The sequence below is a fragment of the Plectropomus leopardus genome, chromosome 22 (assembly GCF_008729295.1).
Source record: "Plectropomus leopardus isolate mb chromosome 22, YSFRI_Pleo_2.0, whole genome shotgun sequence".
Lineage (NCBI taxonomy): Eukaryota > Metazoa > Chordata > Actinopteri > Perciformes > Serranidae > Plectropomus > Plectropomus leopardus.
Window position 1 is genome coordinate 17,530,670 of NC_056484.1, and position 16,659 is coordinate 17,547,328.

The following is a 16,659-nucleotide window of genomic DNA, read 5'->3' on the forward strand; positions in this document are numbered from 1 at the left end:
ACAAATATTTGACAATGATTAGTTTGTAAATATTTCTTCAATAGAGCGTCAGTCCTTGTGTGTTTTAAGGTGACTGCTGACAGTGAAACTCTGTTCCAATTACTGTGTCATCAAATAGAGAGTTCATAATAACAGTACTGGTCATAATACTCATGTTAAATCCTGTTTGTGCTTCTATCAGGTTACATTTGATCCACAGATTACAGTTGAATTAGGATTTTTTGGGTGAAAATTCTTTCTCGAAATGTCTTTTCAGTTTCCGAGCTTGTTGATTCCAGGTCCCCAGTTCCAAAACAAGTTCCTTGACAGCACATTTTCCTTTGGCACAATACTTGGTAACCCCCCACCCATAAAGATCTGTTGTCATGTACATCATGCAGGAGGGATAGGGTGTGTTCACATAAATGGCAATGGTCAAAGGCAAAGTCCAGCTTCTAAGCATGCAATTGCACCAGCGGTTTCCATGTGTGTTTGGTCCAGGCTCATGAATTCATTGTTAATGGGGGCAATTTTTGGTGTTAAAATTTGAAGATTCCAGAGAGAAAAGGGCAGTAGAGTGGTTGGTTAATGTGGCAACTTCCCACTGAAAACCTCTCTAGTTTTCTGATTTACATTAAAACAATGTGGAGTTAAAGAGGCCAAAGAAACCTTTACCAAACGTTTGTTATATATCCATAAAAATGTCAAAACGTGATCATCGTTTTAGCATTATAGTGATCATTCGTTGTACCATTGCTTGTGTGGATATGACTATGGGAACACACCCGTTTCTACTACACTTCACTGAAATGCATACTCGAGGCCTCTAGCACCTTGTTAGCCAAACAGTATACAAACGTACGGAGTCATTTAAAAAAAAAAAACGTGCAAGACTCACGGATAAAAGACTCTGTTTCCAATACTTAAGGCAAAAACAATTCTCATATATACCAATATACATATATTTGAGATTATTACATCTATCAAAACTGTGTTTTTCTAGAGTGTTCTGGTAAACATACGTTGACCATGTGGTGACCTATTATACATACTAGAGCTAAAAGTGCGGAATGACCGAGTCAAAGTCAATGCCCTCTAGTAAATACAAAACGAAACTTTTCGACCGTTTCTTCAGTTTTTTTTGTTTTTTTTGACTGCCTGTTCATCTAGAGGCCTGTGTCTTTTATTGGAGTGTACGTCAGGAATGCCGAACTGAAGATCACAAAAAACAAGTGAGTGCCCAGTAGAAAAGTGCAAAATACGCCAGTGTGTTTCTTTGAGCTCCAGACCTGGAACGAACCAGCACCTATAGCTGGGACACCTTCCTGGGCAGAGGCCGTGGTCTGGGGACTCGAGGGTCGGAGGTTCCGTCCAGCTTCATGCTGCCCGTGCGGAGCTGGTGAGGTTTTGGGGGCAGGGCCGGGGGGTCCGTCTGCTGCGGGGGGATGGAGAGGCTGTGGGGCAGCGGCACAGGTCTGCGGGGGTTGTTCCTCTCGTACACGCTGTAAGGGGGCGGGGTCTTGTTCTCTCTGCGGATCGGCTCGTCCGAGCTGCTGGAGACTGAGTTTGGCAGGGTGGTGGGAGGAGCCAGAGGGTGGTCGCCTGCAGGCAGCTCGGTGCCTGAAGCTTCCGACACGCTGCAGCGACTCAGGGAGGAGATGCCACTGGAGTAGCTGCCGGAGAGGACGGGGGAGTTGGAGACCAGGCTGGTGGACTGGCACTCAGTGGGTGAAGGAGTGAAGGGCGGCACTGTTGTCTAAGAGGGAGAAAGAGGATGAAAGAAAATCATGTATTTTAATCATGTGAAAGCATGCTTTCTTTGTGTATATAGCAGACATTATGGTTTGTGGCCCTTTGAAATCAAAACAGTTTAAAGTTGAAATAATTAGTTGATTGACACACACACAAAAAATGCAAATATTTTGAAGGCTGATTAAAGGGAAACTTAAAGGGACCCTAGTATTTCAAGTTTTTGTGTCTGAGTGACTAGTGGAGACAACAGTCCAGTTTCCGAGGTTACCACTTCAATGCAGTCCTTATGGGTAATTGTCGCAGTCAATTTACATCCATTAAAAGTGCTTGTTTTTGCCACTGACAGTGTCCGTATTGTAAAAACGTTACATAAGGGCCCTGGAGAGAACGCTTTTTGTATCTTTCGCAGGTTTGTTTGTCATTGTGACCGAATCTCGCTCAAGGAGAAGTCACATTTTCAAATCTTGCAAGAGATGTTGCTAGAAAAAAACAAAAACTGTGGCAATGTTTGTTGTGTTGAAGTACAAACAGCATAGTTTACTGTTATCTAAAAGATTTTCAATGTCATGGCTGAATATTTAGCTGATTTCAGTGACATGGCAAAGTCTGCAAGATTTCAGAACAAGACTTCTCCTCGAGTGACACTAGGTTCCACAGAAGAACACACAAACCAGAAAAGCCAAAAGTAAAGAAAAATATTTCCATTCCTTTTTGGTCCCTCCCATAATGTTGTCAGACAATCAAAATACCAATCTGAACCCGTCAGTGGCAAAAACAGCAAGCACTTTTAATGGACGTAAATTGGCGGTAACTTACTGCATGTAGGGATTACATAGCAGTTTGTTTCGCTGCTGCGGCTGTAGTGGTCTCTCTTAATTCTGAACCAGTTCAAAAAACTGTTGTTCCTGACACGGAAACACTGAAAAAAAGCATCGAGGCTCAAAAATATGGACGGTTCCTGTAATTGTTTAAGAGGAAACATAGCACCCCTTACAAGTACAAACCAGTGACTATTTTAATTATCAATTACTCTGTTAATTAGTTATTTGATGAATCTTTTAGTTTATGAAATGTCAAAACAAACTGAGAAAAATGGCCTTTACATCGTTTGTGAGCACAAGCTGACATTTTGTATTGTCCCACCAACAGTCGAAAAAAAATCAGTATACAAGAATTAACAAATAATATTAAAATTTTAGAATCCAGATATAGTGAATATGTGCCATTTTTGCCTGAATAAACCACTAAATAATAATTAAAATACTTGATCAACAGTATCTACTGTTACTAACAGCAGAACGTTACAATGTGTGATGTTTAACACCTTCATTAATATCTGCTGCATTCGGCTCACAGCTTCACTCGCTCACCGGCGCAGCAGCTCCTGTCTCCATCTTTGCCGTCATTGTCATTTCTTTGTCAATAGGCTGTTACTCGCGATGTGTAGCCAGTTAGAATTGACATTGCGAGAGGCTGGTATGGTGACTACAAACAGCGAGGCAGCTGCATCTGAGCCAAAGTAGTGCATTTCTCAAATAATTTATTTAATTGACTATCGCTTTTTAAATAGCAAAAATAATAATAATAAGTGGCTGTCAATGTTGAAATTGTGAAGGGCTTACACAAATAAATCAATGTTTGGGAAATGGAATTGATTAAATTAATACAGATATCTAAAACAGATATGGTTTTGGACGGTCGTGAAAGCAAGCAATTTTAATTATCATCTTGGGCTTTAAGAAACTGTGATTGAAAAACAAAAAATCTGTTAATGGAGAAAATAAACAGTGTATTGAAAATAACTATTTGTCATGGCCCTAAGCAATTTCTACTCAACTTTTAGCAGCTTGAAGTGAAAGTATCCAACATTTCACAAGAAAGAGGCAAAAACTAGTTACCACTTTGCAAAACGTGCATAAAAAACATTGCTTTAGAAATATGGCAAGCATAAAAACATATTGTGTGCGCCCCTTTTTCTGCTGTCTCCAACGCGCGTGCTGACACAGCCCTACAGCCACAATAAATAGTTTTTAAAAAACGAGTCAGTGAACAGATTGAGAGGGCCAGGTTTTTACACTCCATCAAGCGGCCCTGTGCACCGAGATGAAAAAACACAATATGCCGCTCTTCCCCCTCCTCAAAAAATCCAATCGCTCATCAAAAATGTTTTTCTAAGCAATTACACCATGCCGCCATTATATCTGCTGAAACTTAATTGGATCTAGTGGAGTATACAATTGATCAGTAAGGTTGTATCGTTCATGCTACACGGGGCACGCACTAAGAGGTATCCATTTGATATGCACTGCTGGACAAACCTTTTCACATCTGGGCCGAGCACAATGAAAAAAATCTGTGTGTTTAATATAGCGCTGACAAGCAGTTTCAACTCCTGACCCAGTTCTCCAGAGAGCGGCGAGCACTAAATATCATTTCTAGCTCTGCACACGAGTAAGTGCAGCCCCGTCGAACTGGCACCGTGTGTTTTCTGCAGGTTCACTCCTGTCCTGGGGTTTGTGGTCTGGTAATGGGCCCCTGGCTGCACTGACGGATGTGTGTGTTCACCATGTGTGCCAGATAATGGGGCCTGCTGGAGGTCCGCAGAGGACCCGTCTCTGGCTGTGCTGTGATGGGCAGCTTGGTTCCCCGCTCCAGGCTTCTTCTATTGCCACGGCATGCACATGCACACACGTACACACAAACGTGCCGGGATACACACACAAATCTGATTGACAGAGCATGCTGAGTGCCAAGCTGTCAATCACACTTTCCAGAATCTCTCTCTCTTTCCACCTCACACACACACACAGACTACACCAGCACGTGCAAACAACCGTATCCTCGGAAGCTGTCACACGTTAGTAGACATCACACCCGCAACAAAGCCGGGAGCTTAGCACCGTTGCTCGTGACAAGCCCCACAAAAGGAGATAACAGTTAGCAGAAAGACAAGCTTCACTTCACCAGAGTTTGAAAACAACTTTTTTAGCCCTCATTAAAAGCTCACTCAGCGCTTAGTTAACCTCTCCTGGCCCTCTCCTGCTTCTGCACACTGGTATTAACTACTAAGAGGCTCATTAACAACAAATCAGCGCTCGGAGACAAAGCGAGACTAATCAGTTTAACTGCTGATAAATATAAAAACACTCGAGGTCAGAGGTATTATAACATTGTTTCAACACGTCTCAGTTGAGCGATGCAGCGATCGGAGGTCTCGTGGCATCAATGGTAGAAGAACAAAACATAAACAGGGTTCAGTCTGTAAAATTTAAGTTCACAGTGAAGGTGAATAAACCCATCTGGTTTTGCATTATTTTGGTAAGCAGGCCAAGTGACATCCTCTCAGAGTTTAAATTAAAGATCCCAACCACCCAGATAACAGCATTTTTCTTCCTATTGTGGTTGGGAGGAAGGTACCAGATACAACAGGCCAGCACCGATACCACTTTTCAGTGAGATTTGCTTTGATTTTTCTGTTTCAGGATTCTTGAAACCATGACACTATCTAGCGAACCAGCAGAACCAATGGAGGGTGACACACAGTGCACAACAGAAGTCAACTATAGCGGCAAGATGGTGGATTGCAATGATTACCTGAGATCTTTTGTTCTGCTATTTCAGATATTTGTTTTTATCCAAAAAACAAGCATGGACCAACTTGGCTAAAATGCTCTGAACACGAAATTTGGCACAGAATGCAACCCGTACCAATCTGATGGACAGGGGTATGGGTATGGTGGGTAACATTGATACCACTTCTAAAACACCATTGACCAAACATTGCCTCAACTTATACTAATAAATAATAATAAAGGACAAACCCACTAACAACAACATTAAAGGTCAGCTTTTTTTGTCAGAGTCAAATTTGAAATCAAAATTGAACAATATATAAAATTTTACCAGAAATAAACTATGTAAATAGGAATAAAAAGTAAAATTTAAAAAAGTGTGTTTAACATAAAAACAAAAAAAGTACTATTAAAAAAATCTCATAATATCTCATAAACCTAACTCAAGTACAAAATCTTAACACTAAATAACAGTTTCAGCAAAATACATTTTGAGTTGGGACCACATTGTCTCCCTAACATTTCTCCATATCTGTTTAGGAGCGGCTGAGACTGTCTCTACAGTGAAAGTAGCTGGTCCACCTCAACAGGCCACCTTAAAAGGGAACACCACCTAAACTGAGAATTGTAATGTGTTATTTCCATGGCTCAGGAAATCTATATTTGTGAACATAAGCTACGCTCTCCCAAAGCCAGAAATCAGTAGGTCTCAAACTTGTGATGTCATAGGATATAAAGTCTGAAGCTGCACCACAAACAATGATTGGGAGCCTAATTATGTGGAGCCACAGAATTTTTGTTTTCTGTTATTCCCACATGAGCTTAATGGTACTGCAGTGTTATCAGCTGTGAAACAGAAAATGTTCCCATGTATGCAGAACATTCCCCTGGCTGCTCTCAGTGTCATCTTTCACAATTCATTAACTATGGAGCAGCTCCAGATTTTATACCCCATGACATCACAAATTTGAGTTTAAGCTCTCTAGCTTTTGAATGTGGGTGAGTTTTGTTTATTTTTACTCTTATTTTTGGACTGTTTTTGACAATAGGAATAACATGTATGAATTTTGAAAATAGGCATAGTTCCCCTTTAAGGGAGGCTAACTTCACTTGTTAATCTCCTTTAATCTTATCAGCAGATGGCAAAAACAAGACATGGGAACTATTCATTCAGTGAGAAATAGCCTCAACTGTACACTCGTTACACCACTGCATTTGACTTCATACTTTCTGCTGTGGTCGTGGAAGCCTCACTGTCATGTGTCACCGTCACACACACAAGCTCTTTTTCTTTTTGAATCTGGCACCGAAATGAGGCACCGAAATCTGTGCTGTGATTCGGTTCGGTAGATACCAGGCGGTCGTATGGGAACTGGTGCCATATTGGCATCAGGTTTTGGTGTCCAACCCCAGTTATGAGAGGCTCAGGAAGAGCTTCAACCCCTTTAGAAATCTAGGATCCAAAATAAATTATATATATTCATTCTCATACTCTTTTTAATTCACAAATTGAAGGAACTGATGGGATAAAATGTTACCACAACGGTATCTCATATAGTTTCATGTGAAAAAGAAACTGATTGATTAAATACAGCGGAAAACAGTTGGCGCCTACCAGGTGTACACTTAGCCAATACGAGTGCCCTCCAGCCAGTCCCATTTTCTCTTTGAGATAGCTGTGTCATAAAAAAAACTACAAAATCAGCAGCACTGGAGCAGTTAGCAGCTTCACTGAACAGTAATGCAAAGCTCCCGGGCCTCTGGTTGACACAGACTAGGATAAAGACCCCGGAGCCGGCCGGTAAGACGTTAGCAGTGCAGGAGAAAGGCCCCGAGGCTGTCACTAAGCAAGGTCAGGCTGTCTCAGGGAAAGAAAGAGAAACTTTAAACCCAAAACGGAGAGGGGAAGTGAGTGACAGAGACAGAACTAACCTTCTGCGGCGATCTGGACGCGGAGACAGGAGACTGCGACCTCATGTTTTTAGCCGAGGAGCCTGCTGACAGTCGGATGAGAGAGGGAGAGAGACAAGAAAAAGAGGGCAATTCAAATTAGAGGGCCGTTTTCTTCCATTCACCATGATGACACAGTGTGAGTCATGCAAACATACACACATGGAGCTGAGAGGGCCAGTGGCTTAAAGCATCAATGAATCAAATAAGCGCTGATGTTCTGCAGGTCCTTTAGGCTGCCTTAAGCTGTTTCTACATCCAACAGCTGTTCCTGCTCTATGCAATGAGGGCAGAAAAAAAGTGGAGGGAAGAAGCACCCCATCTGCTTATTACGCTGCTGGGCAGTACGATATATCAGAAAGCACTGGAGAATAACTCAAGTCTGTTGCATCTGTAAATAAGTAAACAACTAAAATACAGTTTGAGCTGATGGGGAGGAAAAAAATTGCTGTTGAGATGTAATGACATGCATTTCTCAGGGGGCCTCAAACGGAAACAAATCCGAGAATTGACTGGAATTTAAATCGGGATTGACTTCAGCCCTCTCAGAGTCCGTAGAGATTTTCAGTCTTGTTCTCAGCTTAACTCGCACATCTCGCACCAGAAAATATCAGCATTTCAAGCAGGTTAGTAAAAGACAATGCAGTTCATGTATGTGGGTGATTTCAGGAGCAGCAAGCCAGGAAACAGCAGCCTCAGATGGAAGAATGTCACAGGAGGAGGCAGAGGAAGCACCAGTGTCAAAAGTCAGAGTGGAAAATTAGTACCATTCTTCACCGGAGAATTTCACCGTGATCGGCCACTTTACCTGAGTACGGTGGCCTAGGAGGAACAGGAGGGCATAGCAATTTGCCAAAAGAGTCAGACAAGGATGGAGCGCCCTCTTTGACACTGTCTAGGCTCCAGCTACTGGGTGTGGGTCTCACTTACAGTACACAGAAACAGCACAAGTCACTCAACAGATTATGGGATTACACAAAACGGCATGGAAAACACATTTCACGTGGATGGGATGATAACTGGAAATAAAACTGAGAACGATCAGTTGATTGTGAAGAGGACACAACACATAAAGTTGACACCAAACATGCAAGATTACATATGTTGCTCAAAACAAAGTGATGGATGAAGAGTATAACATTATGAAGTGTAATACCTTAAAAGCCCTACAAATTTATGATGAACAACATGAACACCCTATCTTAACCCTTTAAAACCGTTTCTTGTGCTGCTTTGAGGCGCCTTTCACAAGTATTCAGAGTAATTGGTGTTATCTACAAAAACATCGAAAAAAAAAAAAGACAGTGAGAAACAAATTGTTTGATTGTCTCAATTGTTGTTGAGTTTTAGTTTACAAATGAAAAACTTGTCATGGTATGAAGAGTGTGCACTGCTCGCTGCTTTAGCTCACTCAGCAGCCCAGGAGAGCACAGCTCAGAGGAAATTCTGACATTTGATTGATTTAGTCTTTTGACACAAGTGTTTATTAATCAGTGACACTTTAGTCTCACTCTTTGTTGTGCATTTTTAATGATTATGTCTTCCTGGGATCCTGACACGGGTCTCAATCTTTGACGTGTCCCAGCTGTTTCGCTCTGGCTTTATTTCCCCTAACTTCCTGTACTGTCTCTCTTGCACTTTCCAAAGCAGATTATAGACGATTTTAGCCCAAAGTTTCTTTATTCCTTGCAAGAAAAAAGTAACATTAGTTGTGATTACTGTCCGAAACATGACAGAAAATGTTGCTTACAGTCAAGCAGCTAAGCAAAACCTTTGTGGAAGTGATACTGTATTTGTGGGCGGTAGCAGATACTTTCTGCCAATTAGGAGTATATAATGCATGCAGGTTTCTGACTTTGCATGAGACTTTGTGTTAAAACAGTTATTATTTCTCACATTATTGTTTTGTTGTTATTCGCTGACAATAATTAGAATGTCCACAAATAGGGGAAATGGAAAATAATGCTCTTGTTCTGTGAAATGCCACACTTGCACATTTGTTGTGAAGACAAAGTGAGAAAAAAAAATCTAAATGTAGATTTTATGTCAAAAGAAAAACTATAAAATGGAAATACACCATCGACCCCAAACCACTTCTGGTAGAATCTCAGAGTGTTTCATTTTTAAGGTTTATAGGTCACATTCAATCAAACTTAAAGATTTCAAGTAACCACTTCAAGTCTGGGAGCAACTTCAAGTGCAGACATTTATGTAAAGAATAAAATATTATTATTTGAAATCAGAGTCAGGGTGACTGGTCAGGTCACAGTTTGTAAAGTTGTGGTAGTTGTGGACCCTCCTCAACTCTGCGAATGAGCAGACTGCATTTTTATTTCACTGCTAACTAGAGTCTGGGGAGCGTCACATTTCACAACACTATATTTGGAATATAATTCAAGGCTCAAGACAGAAGATGTGGCAAGCAACACTTTTTTACAATGGCAGGTTTTGTGTAAATTCTAGCACCTTTCCTCTTTGTCGTATGCATGAAGGTGTCATGTCGCCATATTGTGGCAGTTCATCTAGCTCTCGCTGCATTATTTACGGATCACACTCGAATCACATGGAAAGGTGTGTGAGTCACACGGAAGCTATCGCATCCTTCGCTCTTTATTTTAAGGTGTCTCTTCCGCTATCCTCCCTAATTATCTCACAAAGTGTTCACAAACAGCACTGATGGATTAAGTACATTTGTGCATTTTGAACTCAGTTTTGACAAAGTTCAGAGTAAAGCAATTTAAACTGCCTGGGTTTTTTTTCTTTTTCTTTAATTACACATAGAACAAGGGGTCAGCTTTCGGTTTCAATTCACAGGCTTATTTCTTCCCGGAAAATGCAAAAGAAAAAAAAATGCATCCCTCCTCAACTTTTCTGAGCGAAATGACAACCAGGGGGCTTAACTAATAGATAGGAATTCATACATATAAATGTCACACACGTCCAAAAGTGTTGCAGGAATAGTACCTGCAATTTTATTACTCTTTTGGATAAGGGGAGATGAAAAGCTGTAATCTAGACAGTGTGTCTGGTTACGAGTCAGAGGAAAATGGAACCCAGCATGTGTGTGTGTGAGTGTGTGTGCCTGAAGCAGCTGTGTGAGGACAATCTCTCTGTGGTGAAACTGTCACACACACTGCATGTCTGGACAGATGACCGTCACCTGGATGGTGGTGTAAGTATCGGGGAGTAATAGAGAGAGGGTGTGTTATATATATATATATATATAAAAACATAGAGGCTTCACACACATCATTTCAGTTCCCGAACACATGTCTCCCCTTCTGTTTCTGTGATATGACGTAGACTAACAGCGAAAAAGGTTTTTGTGTGACATGATGTCACAGTGAAGTTGATTTTGACTTCATAATTTTATCCTATTGTATATTTGTGTGAAATTGTCATAATTAGCACACAATTTCTTGAGTTAGGGCTAAAAATATGTTTTGTGAAGTTACAGTGACCTTGACCTTTGACTTTCTACCATCAAATTCTAGTCAGTTTATATTGTAGTCTAAGTTGATGTTTGTACTAAATTTTGAGACAACTCCTACAAGGACTTTTTGTTCACGATAATAAGATGGATGCAAGGTGAATGTGACCTTGACCTTTGACCACAAGATTCATTGTTTAATCAAAGTAGATGTTGAAGAAATTCCCTCAAGGTGTTTTTTAAGGTATCATGTTCACAAGAATGACACAAAGAAGTTCAGAGTGACCTTGACCTTTAACCACCAATTTCTGACCAGTTCATCTCTGATTCAAAGTGGACGCTTGTGCCAAATTTTTGTAAAAAAAAAAACACTCCCCCAAGGAGATTCTGAGATATTGTCTTCATGAGAATGAGACAGATGCAAAGTCAGTAACCTTGACCTTTGACCACTAAAGAACAATCAGTTCATGATCGAGTCCACATGGATGTTAGTACTAAATCTAAAAATATTCCTGAGATATCCTATTATCAAGAATGAGACAAAATGACCTTGACCTTTGCCCTATGACCACAAAATACAGTTTATCATTGTTTCCATGTAGATATCCATGCCAAATTTGAGGAAAATACCTCAAGGCTTTATTGAAATATTACATCCATGAGAATGGGAAAGACAAATGGATGGACAACCCAAAAACATCATGCATCCAGGTGTTACTATCGCTGGTGCAGAGGCATAAAAACCTCAGTTTGGCATTATTATTCTGCTGGAAGGTAATCTTTGTAAAGTGTTTCTGTATGAAGAACATCATGAGTGCGTGGAAGGGAGGGATGTCAAAGAATATGCTTACACAGTGTTTTACCTTTGTCTGGTGCTGAGAGGTTGGGGTCACTTCTTGGTAAAGTGGTATCGCCTATCTGATGAGGGGGAGCTCTCTGCAAACAGAAAAAACAGTCCCAATTACTGTCAAACACATACAGCTTGAGATACTTGAGATAACATAGGCAAATGTCAGCTTTAAAGCAGACAGGCATAATTGAATATTGGATGGTTAAAACAAATATCAAGGTGTGAAATCTTTTCCTCACAAATTCAATAGAACAGACAGAGGGAGGCGCAGGCTGCAACAGAGACAGAGAGAAACTGTGTTGAATGTGTAATGACCTTTATGTCTAGCGGTGGTGTGATATTTGAAGAAGTGGGTGAGCACTCCTTCCTCAGAAATATATTTGTTTTCACCCTGTTGCTAATTACAGTAAATGATATTAGTGATCAATGATTCTAACAATCAATAATTAATTAGAAGCTAAGTGCAGGCCCGTCACTGTTTCCAGGTTGGAAATAATTATCCAGCATCCCAACCCAACATCTATTCATCTGTCCACTTAAAATGATTCTTTTGACTGGACACAAACCGGGTAAGAAAAACAGGTGAACTGTGCCAGCAGCGCTGACTGTAGAGATGAAAGGCCTTGAAAAGCAAACACATTATTTTTCTGTTACAGTAGCTTTGTCACTGAGGATGGAGTGTGTGTGATTGTGTTACATACTGCCCTTCAGCTAGAGAAGACACTGCAATATCGTGTTGCCTCTTGTTCTTGCTGTTCTCTCTCTTTTTTTTTTAACTGCTCTTGAGAAACTGCAATTCTCTGCGACAAAAGGCCTCATGACAAAAGTCACCCATTGAGATATGCTGTATAAGATATTGGTGACCTTGATTTCTGCCACAGCGCTTTTGGAATATCTAAAACATTCGGTTATGCACTGTACCACATTCTCCGGGTGCAGAACGTATTCTGGGTACAGACAGAGCAGCAAAACATAAGGGGCAGGAAAAGTGGAACTTAACCGTTCATTGCCCTGAGTCTAAAAGTTTACTTTTTCTCCCTCTGCAATAGCTGCTCCTCTCATCCATCGATCTGATCTGATCTGATCTGATCAGACCTGATTTAAAAGATCAATCTGTGATTTAAAGTCCTCAAACCAAACTGCTGCTGAAGGAGAGAAAAAACGAGCTAATGAAAAGCTCTTCCTGCCCCGCATTAACAGACCCGCAAAATTGTTACATTTCGAGAGGAGTCACACAATGATAAAAAATTGACCTGCATATATATATATATATTTTTTTTTTTTTAAAAAAGGAAGTCGATTAAATTCAGCTTGACTGTCATTACTACATTACATTACATTACTGTATACATTTACATGCAGAGCAGAATGAAAGAGCGTTTCTCAGAGATCTCAGGGCAATATATAAAAATTAATAACAACATAAAACACTAAAAACATCCTGACTATCAATAAAAACAACCCTTTAAGCAAAAAAAAAGTAAATCGTAAAAAAAAAAAATAGTAAAAAAAATCCCGGTACATTTATAAAGATAAAAATATAAGTAGGGAAGCACTGACGGGCTCCGCCAGTTCCGACGGCAAATCAACATCCTGAATCAGCCAAAAAACAGCTGACAAGAGCCGACTTGTGCCAGTGGTGTGGGACACACTGTGAAAACTAGGGCTACACACATTGACCGACGCCAACTGTTGGCTTGGTAAGTCAGGGTCCTTACAAGGAAAATGTCAAAACATACATGGATTTTGTCTTCTTCCAAATTACACACCTACATATTTGGAAGACAGGTGGAAGCAAGTGAGCATAACTGAAGAGAACCATCTGTAAGAACCACAAGTGAGAGAAAAAAATGAGCGTTCCTCTTCCCTAACCCTCCTTAGGAAAAAAACAGCATACCCAGGGCGGATATGTCAATCTGCTAACAGTATAGAGAATGGGAGGGGAAGTGTTTTCCCCATTCTGTATAACCATTTCAAACTTTTCTTTTAATTATATCCTCGACGTTACTTTAAATAGAAACACAGACAGCTCTAAAGACCACAAAACCCATGAGACCCGGATATTTTCTAACGCAGTTGTGCATCTTCTGTACTGATGATTCAACCAGCAGTGTGTCATGCCCATTGAAGCCGTGGAAGCGCTTCAACAGTGAGTCACCTTACAGTCTACGCAGAAAATGACCGTGGGTTTTACTGCGACTACCACTGAAATACCACCATACTTGGAACAATTAAATTTAATTCAAAAGTGAGTTTTTTTCTATTATCCTATCTCACAAAATGCTTTACTGTGTGGGCGTCTCAGGGAACAATGTCTTCATTTGTTTTGTTTTTTTCTTAAACTAAATACAGAACAATTTACATGACAGCAGGAGCACATTCTCAATCTTTCCTCATAACAGCAGACATATTTCTCGCTGTTCGGGTCAGTAGGGAGCTTGACAGAAAATAAACAGTCGTGTCATTTTCAATTTATGCTTCAGCCAAGGGCATTGGTTTTGTTTTCACATTAGAGGGGACACATATGAAACTAGGAGGTGTGGTGGTCCTCCACCAGAAAACTCTGAGCTTCAAACACGTAATACCCTGCATTCTGCAATTTTTATCCACCAGTTAATGATTGTTTATCCATCAGATTTTTGAATTCGTACCTACCAGTTTGTGAATCTTTGCTTACCAGTTTGTTAATCTTTATCTACCAGTTTGTAGCATTTAATCACCAAATTATGCCTTTTCAATACCAATTTGTGATTTTTTTTATCCACCAACTCATACCTTTTTATCCATCAATTTGTGAATTTATATCCACTAATTCGTAATTTTTTTACTATCAGTTTATCTCCCAATTTATGACTTATTATCCAACTATTTGTAATATTTAATCCATCAATTTGTTCCTTTTATGCACCAATTTATGAAAATCTATCCACCACTTTGTGACTTTTTATCCACCAATTTGTGACTTTTTTATCTACCAATTTGTGATATTTTTATCAATCAATTTGAACTTCTATCCACCAATTTGTTCATGTGTATGTCTTAAATTTTGTCAAAACAAAACTCCTCTGCTACTGTCATGTTTTTAATTGCGTGGGAGAAATACACGTTCTAAATATTGATGGGGATGTGTCACCTGCACTCCACCTGTAACCTACGTCTGGCTTCAGCAAAAGGTTTCATAAGTCACCTTCATGGTAACCAGAGACTCCCTACATGTGTGTCCATTTCTGTTCCATGTAGTGAATAGCAATCTGCTCAGACGGCTCTTTAAATCACACACCATTATGTTATGTTATGAGCTATGTGTGTATTTTTAATTTATTAACCATATCTACATATATTTTTCAGCTCCCAGTCCGTCTGTGATTTCCCGCATTCGCTACAGTGGTCTGGGAAATAAAATAAATGAATTAATAAATATAAAAACTGTTTATTTCTGCCCATGGCGCTGACATGAAAAATACATTGGTTCAGTAAAAATCTGCTGGCATTCATCCATTTCATCTATCCATTTACCATGAATGCATGTTGACGTCGGTGTGGATTTAGAACTACCATCTCCGTGGCAACGTTAGTTACACTACACAATCACATTGCACCACAAAACATGATGTGGTTTGTGACAACACGCAATTCTCTAGGTGTACGACAAATAAGTAAAGTGTCACTTTTGTCTGCTGAAAATATGTAATTTCTCTTGAGCAACACTCAAAAGTGTCAAGCACCATCCCATAAATCAGAGTTAAGTGTGTGTGTGTGTGTGTAGATGAATGGGTGCTTGTGTGTGTGTGTGTGTGTGTGTGTGTGTTTTCGTGCGTGCGTGTTTTCGTGCGTGTGTGTGTTTGTGTGTGTGTTTACCTGTGCAGGGTCCAGGGGGTTGGGGAAGATGGCGCTGACTGGTCTCTCGCGTGGAGACAGACAGGCATTTTCTCTGGAATGCTTGTGTTTCTCTGCCATCTGGGGTGATCCTGTGGAACCGTGTGAGATGTTAGAGCACTAATGCACAAGCGCACACACACACACACACACACAAACACGAGCATGTGCAAGACATGAGGGACCAAATAGCAGCAAGGTGTTAGACTATTACCTACAAATACTGGCAATCAGGAAAGGCCAATCTCTCTTTCTCCCTCCAAGCCTCTCTACCATTCTTTCAGCCTCACTAGCTCTACGACATGATAAATGGCCTGCGCCCTCACACACACACACGCACACACACACACACACACACACACACACACCCTCCTCACTCCCTCCAAATCGCACCCCCTTACCTGCTCAGTTAAACTGGACAATTACAACAGACATGCTGAATCTTGACACAGAAAACTATGTAACTCATGCATCAACATAAACACAACCCCCCACCACACACACACAAACACTTGCAAAATACTCGCCTGCACCATTTTCACAGCACCGTCATCTGGTGTAAGCCACTGCATAGATCTCGATCCATTAGCAACTGCGATAGCACTTGGAAGGCTATCATACGAGTATGAGATACCCATCGCTGGCTCTCATTCAGATAAGACCACACAAGCAATAATTCTCTGCAAGGCTTTATGGGTAGACAGAGGCCACTTTTATAAGGGCGCTGCCCGCTGCCAGCAGCTTGCCAAAGGGGAGTGTATAAGCTTCTATAAATGTCTTCATATATCCTTACTTTTTATGATGTGGATCAGGCAGAAACACATTTGCACATTTGAACACGGTGAGATAAGACAGCGGACAGTGAAGCCATTAGATATTCACACTCCGCGCTGTAGAGGAGGCCTTGGACAGCCCGGGCCGGACTGGTGGAGATTGCATTGAGGCCTGAGAAGGATACTCCACAGAGCTGCAATCATCTCTTACTCCCTCTTGCATTTTCACCAGCTCCATGTTTCTTTCAACAGCATTTGTCTCCATGTCTCAGCCCATTTCATTTTTCATCTCAGCTCATTTTGTATTCTCTCTATTTTTCAGTCTCTTAACTTTCCATTCAGACTTTTCTCCTCATTGTTCTTCTTCTTTTTTTTTTTTTTACCCTGATCTTTTTCTCCTGCTTGTGTTCCCTAGCTGTTGTCTAACCTCCCTGACCTCACCAGACAGGACACCAAGGTGGTTTGAGAGAACATCGT

At 40.6% G+C, this 16,659-nt stretch overlaps 1 protein-coding gene across 4 annotated transcripts in view; it reads right to left on the reverse strand.

The window, feature by feature from the left end:
• Positions 1-510: 510 nt before the first annotated feature.
• The window catches only part of dock4b (dedicator of cytokinesis 4b), a 166,579-nt gene continuing 150,430 nt past the window's right edge, over positions 511-16,659 (reverse strand). For 2 of the 4 annotated variants that reach the window (XM_042511801.1, XM_042511799.1), the window contains exons 49-53: positions 15,392-15,501; positions 11,547-11,619; positions 8,062-8,178; positions 7,236-7,300; positions 511-1,735 (exon numbers count right to left, since the gene is read on the reverse strand). In XM_042511801.1, the coding sequence (XP_042367735.1) occupies positions 1,286-1,735; positions 7,236-7,300; positions 8,062-8,178; positions 11,547-11,619; positions 15,392-15,501 (815 nt within the window). In that variant the 3' untranslated portion in view covers positions 511-1,285. The remainder of the gene's footprint in view (positions 1,736-7,235; positions 7,301-8,061; positions 8,179-11,546; positions 11,620-15,391; positions 15,502-16,659) is intronic. The other 2 variants (XM_042511800.1, XM_042511802.1) reach the window with 2 other exon arrangements.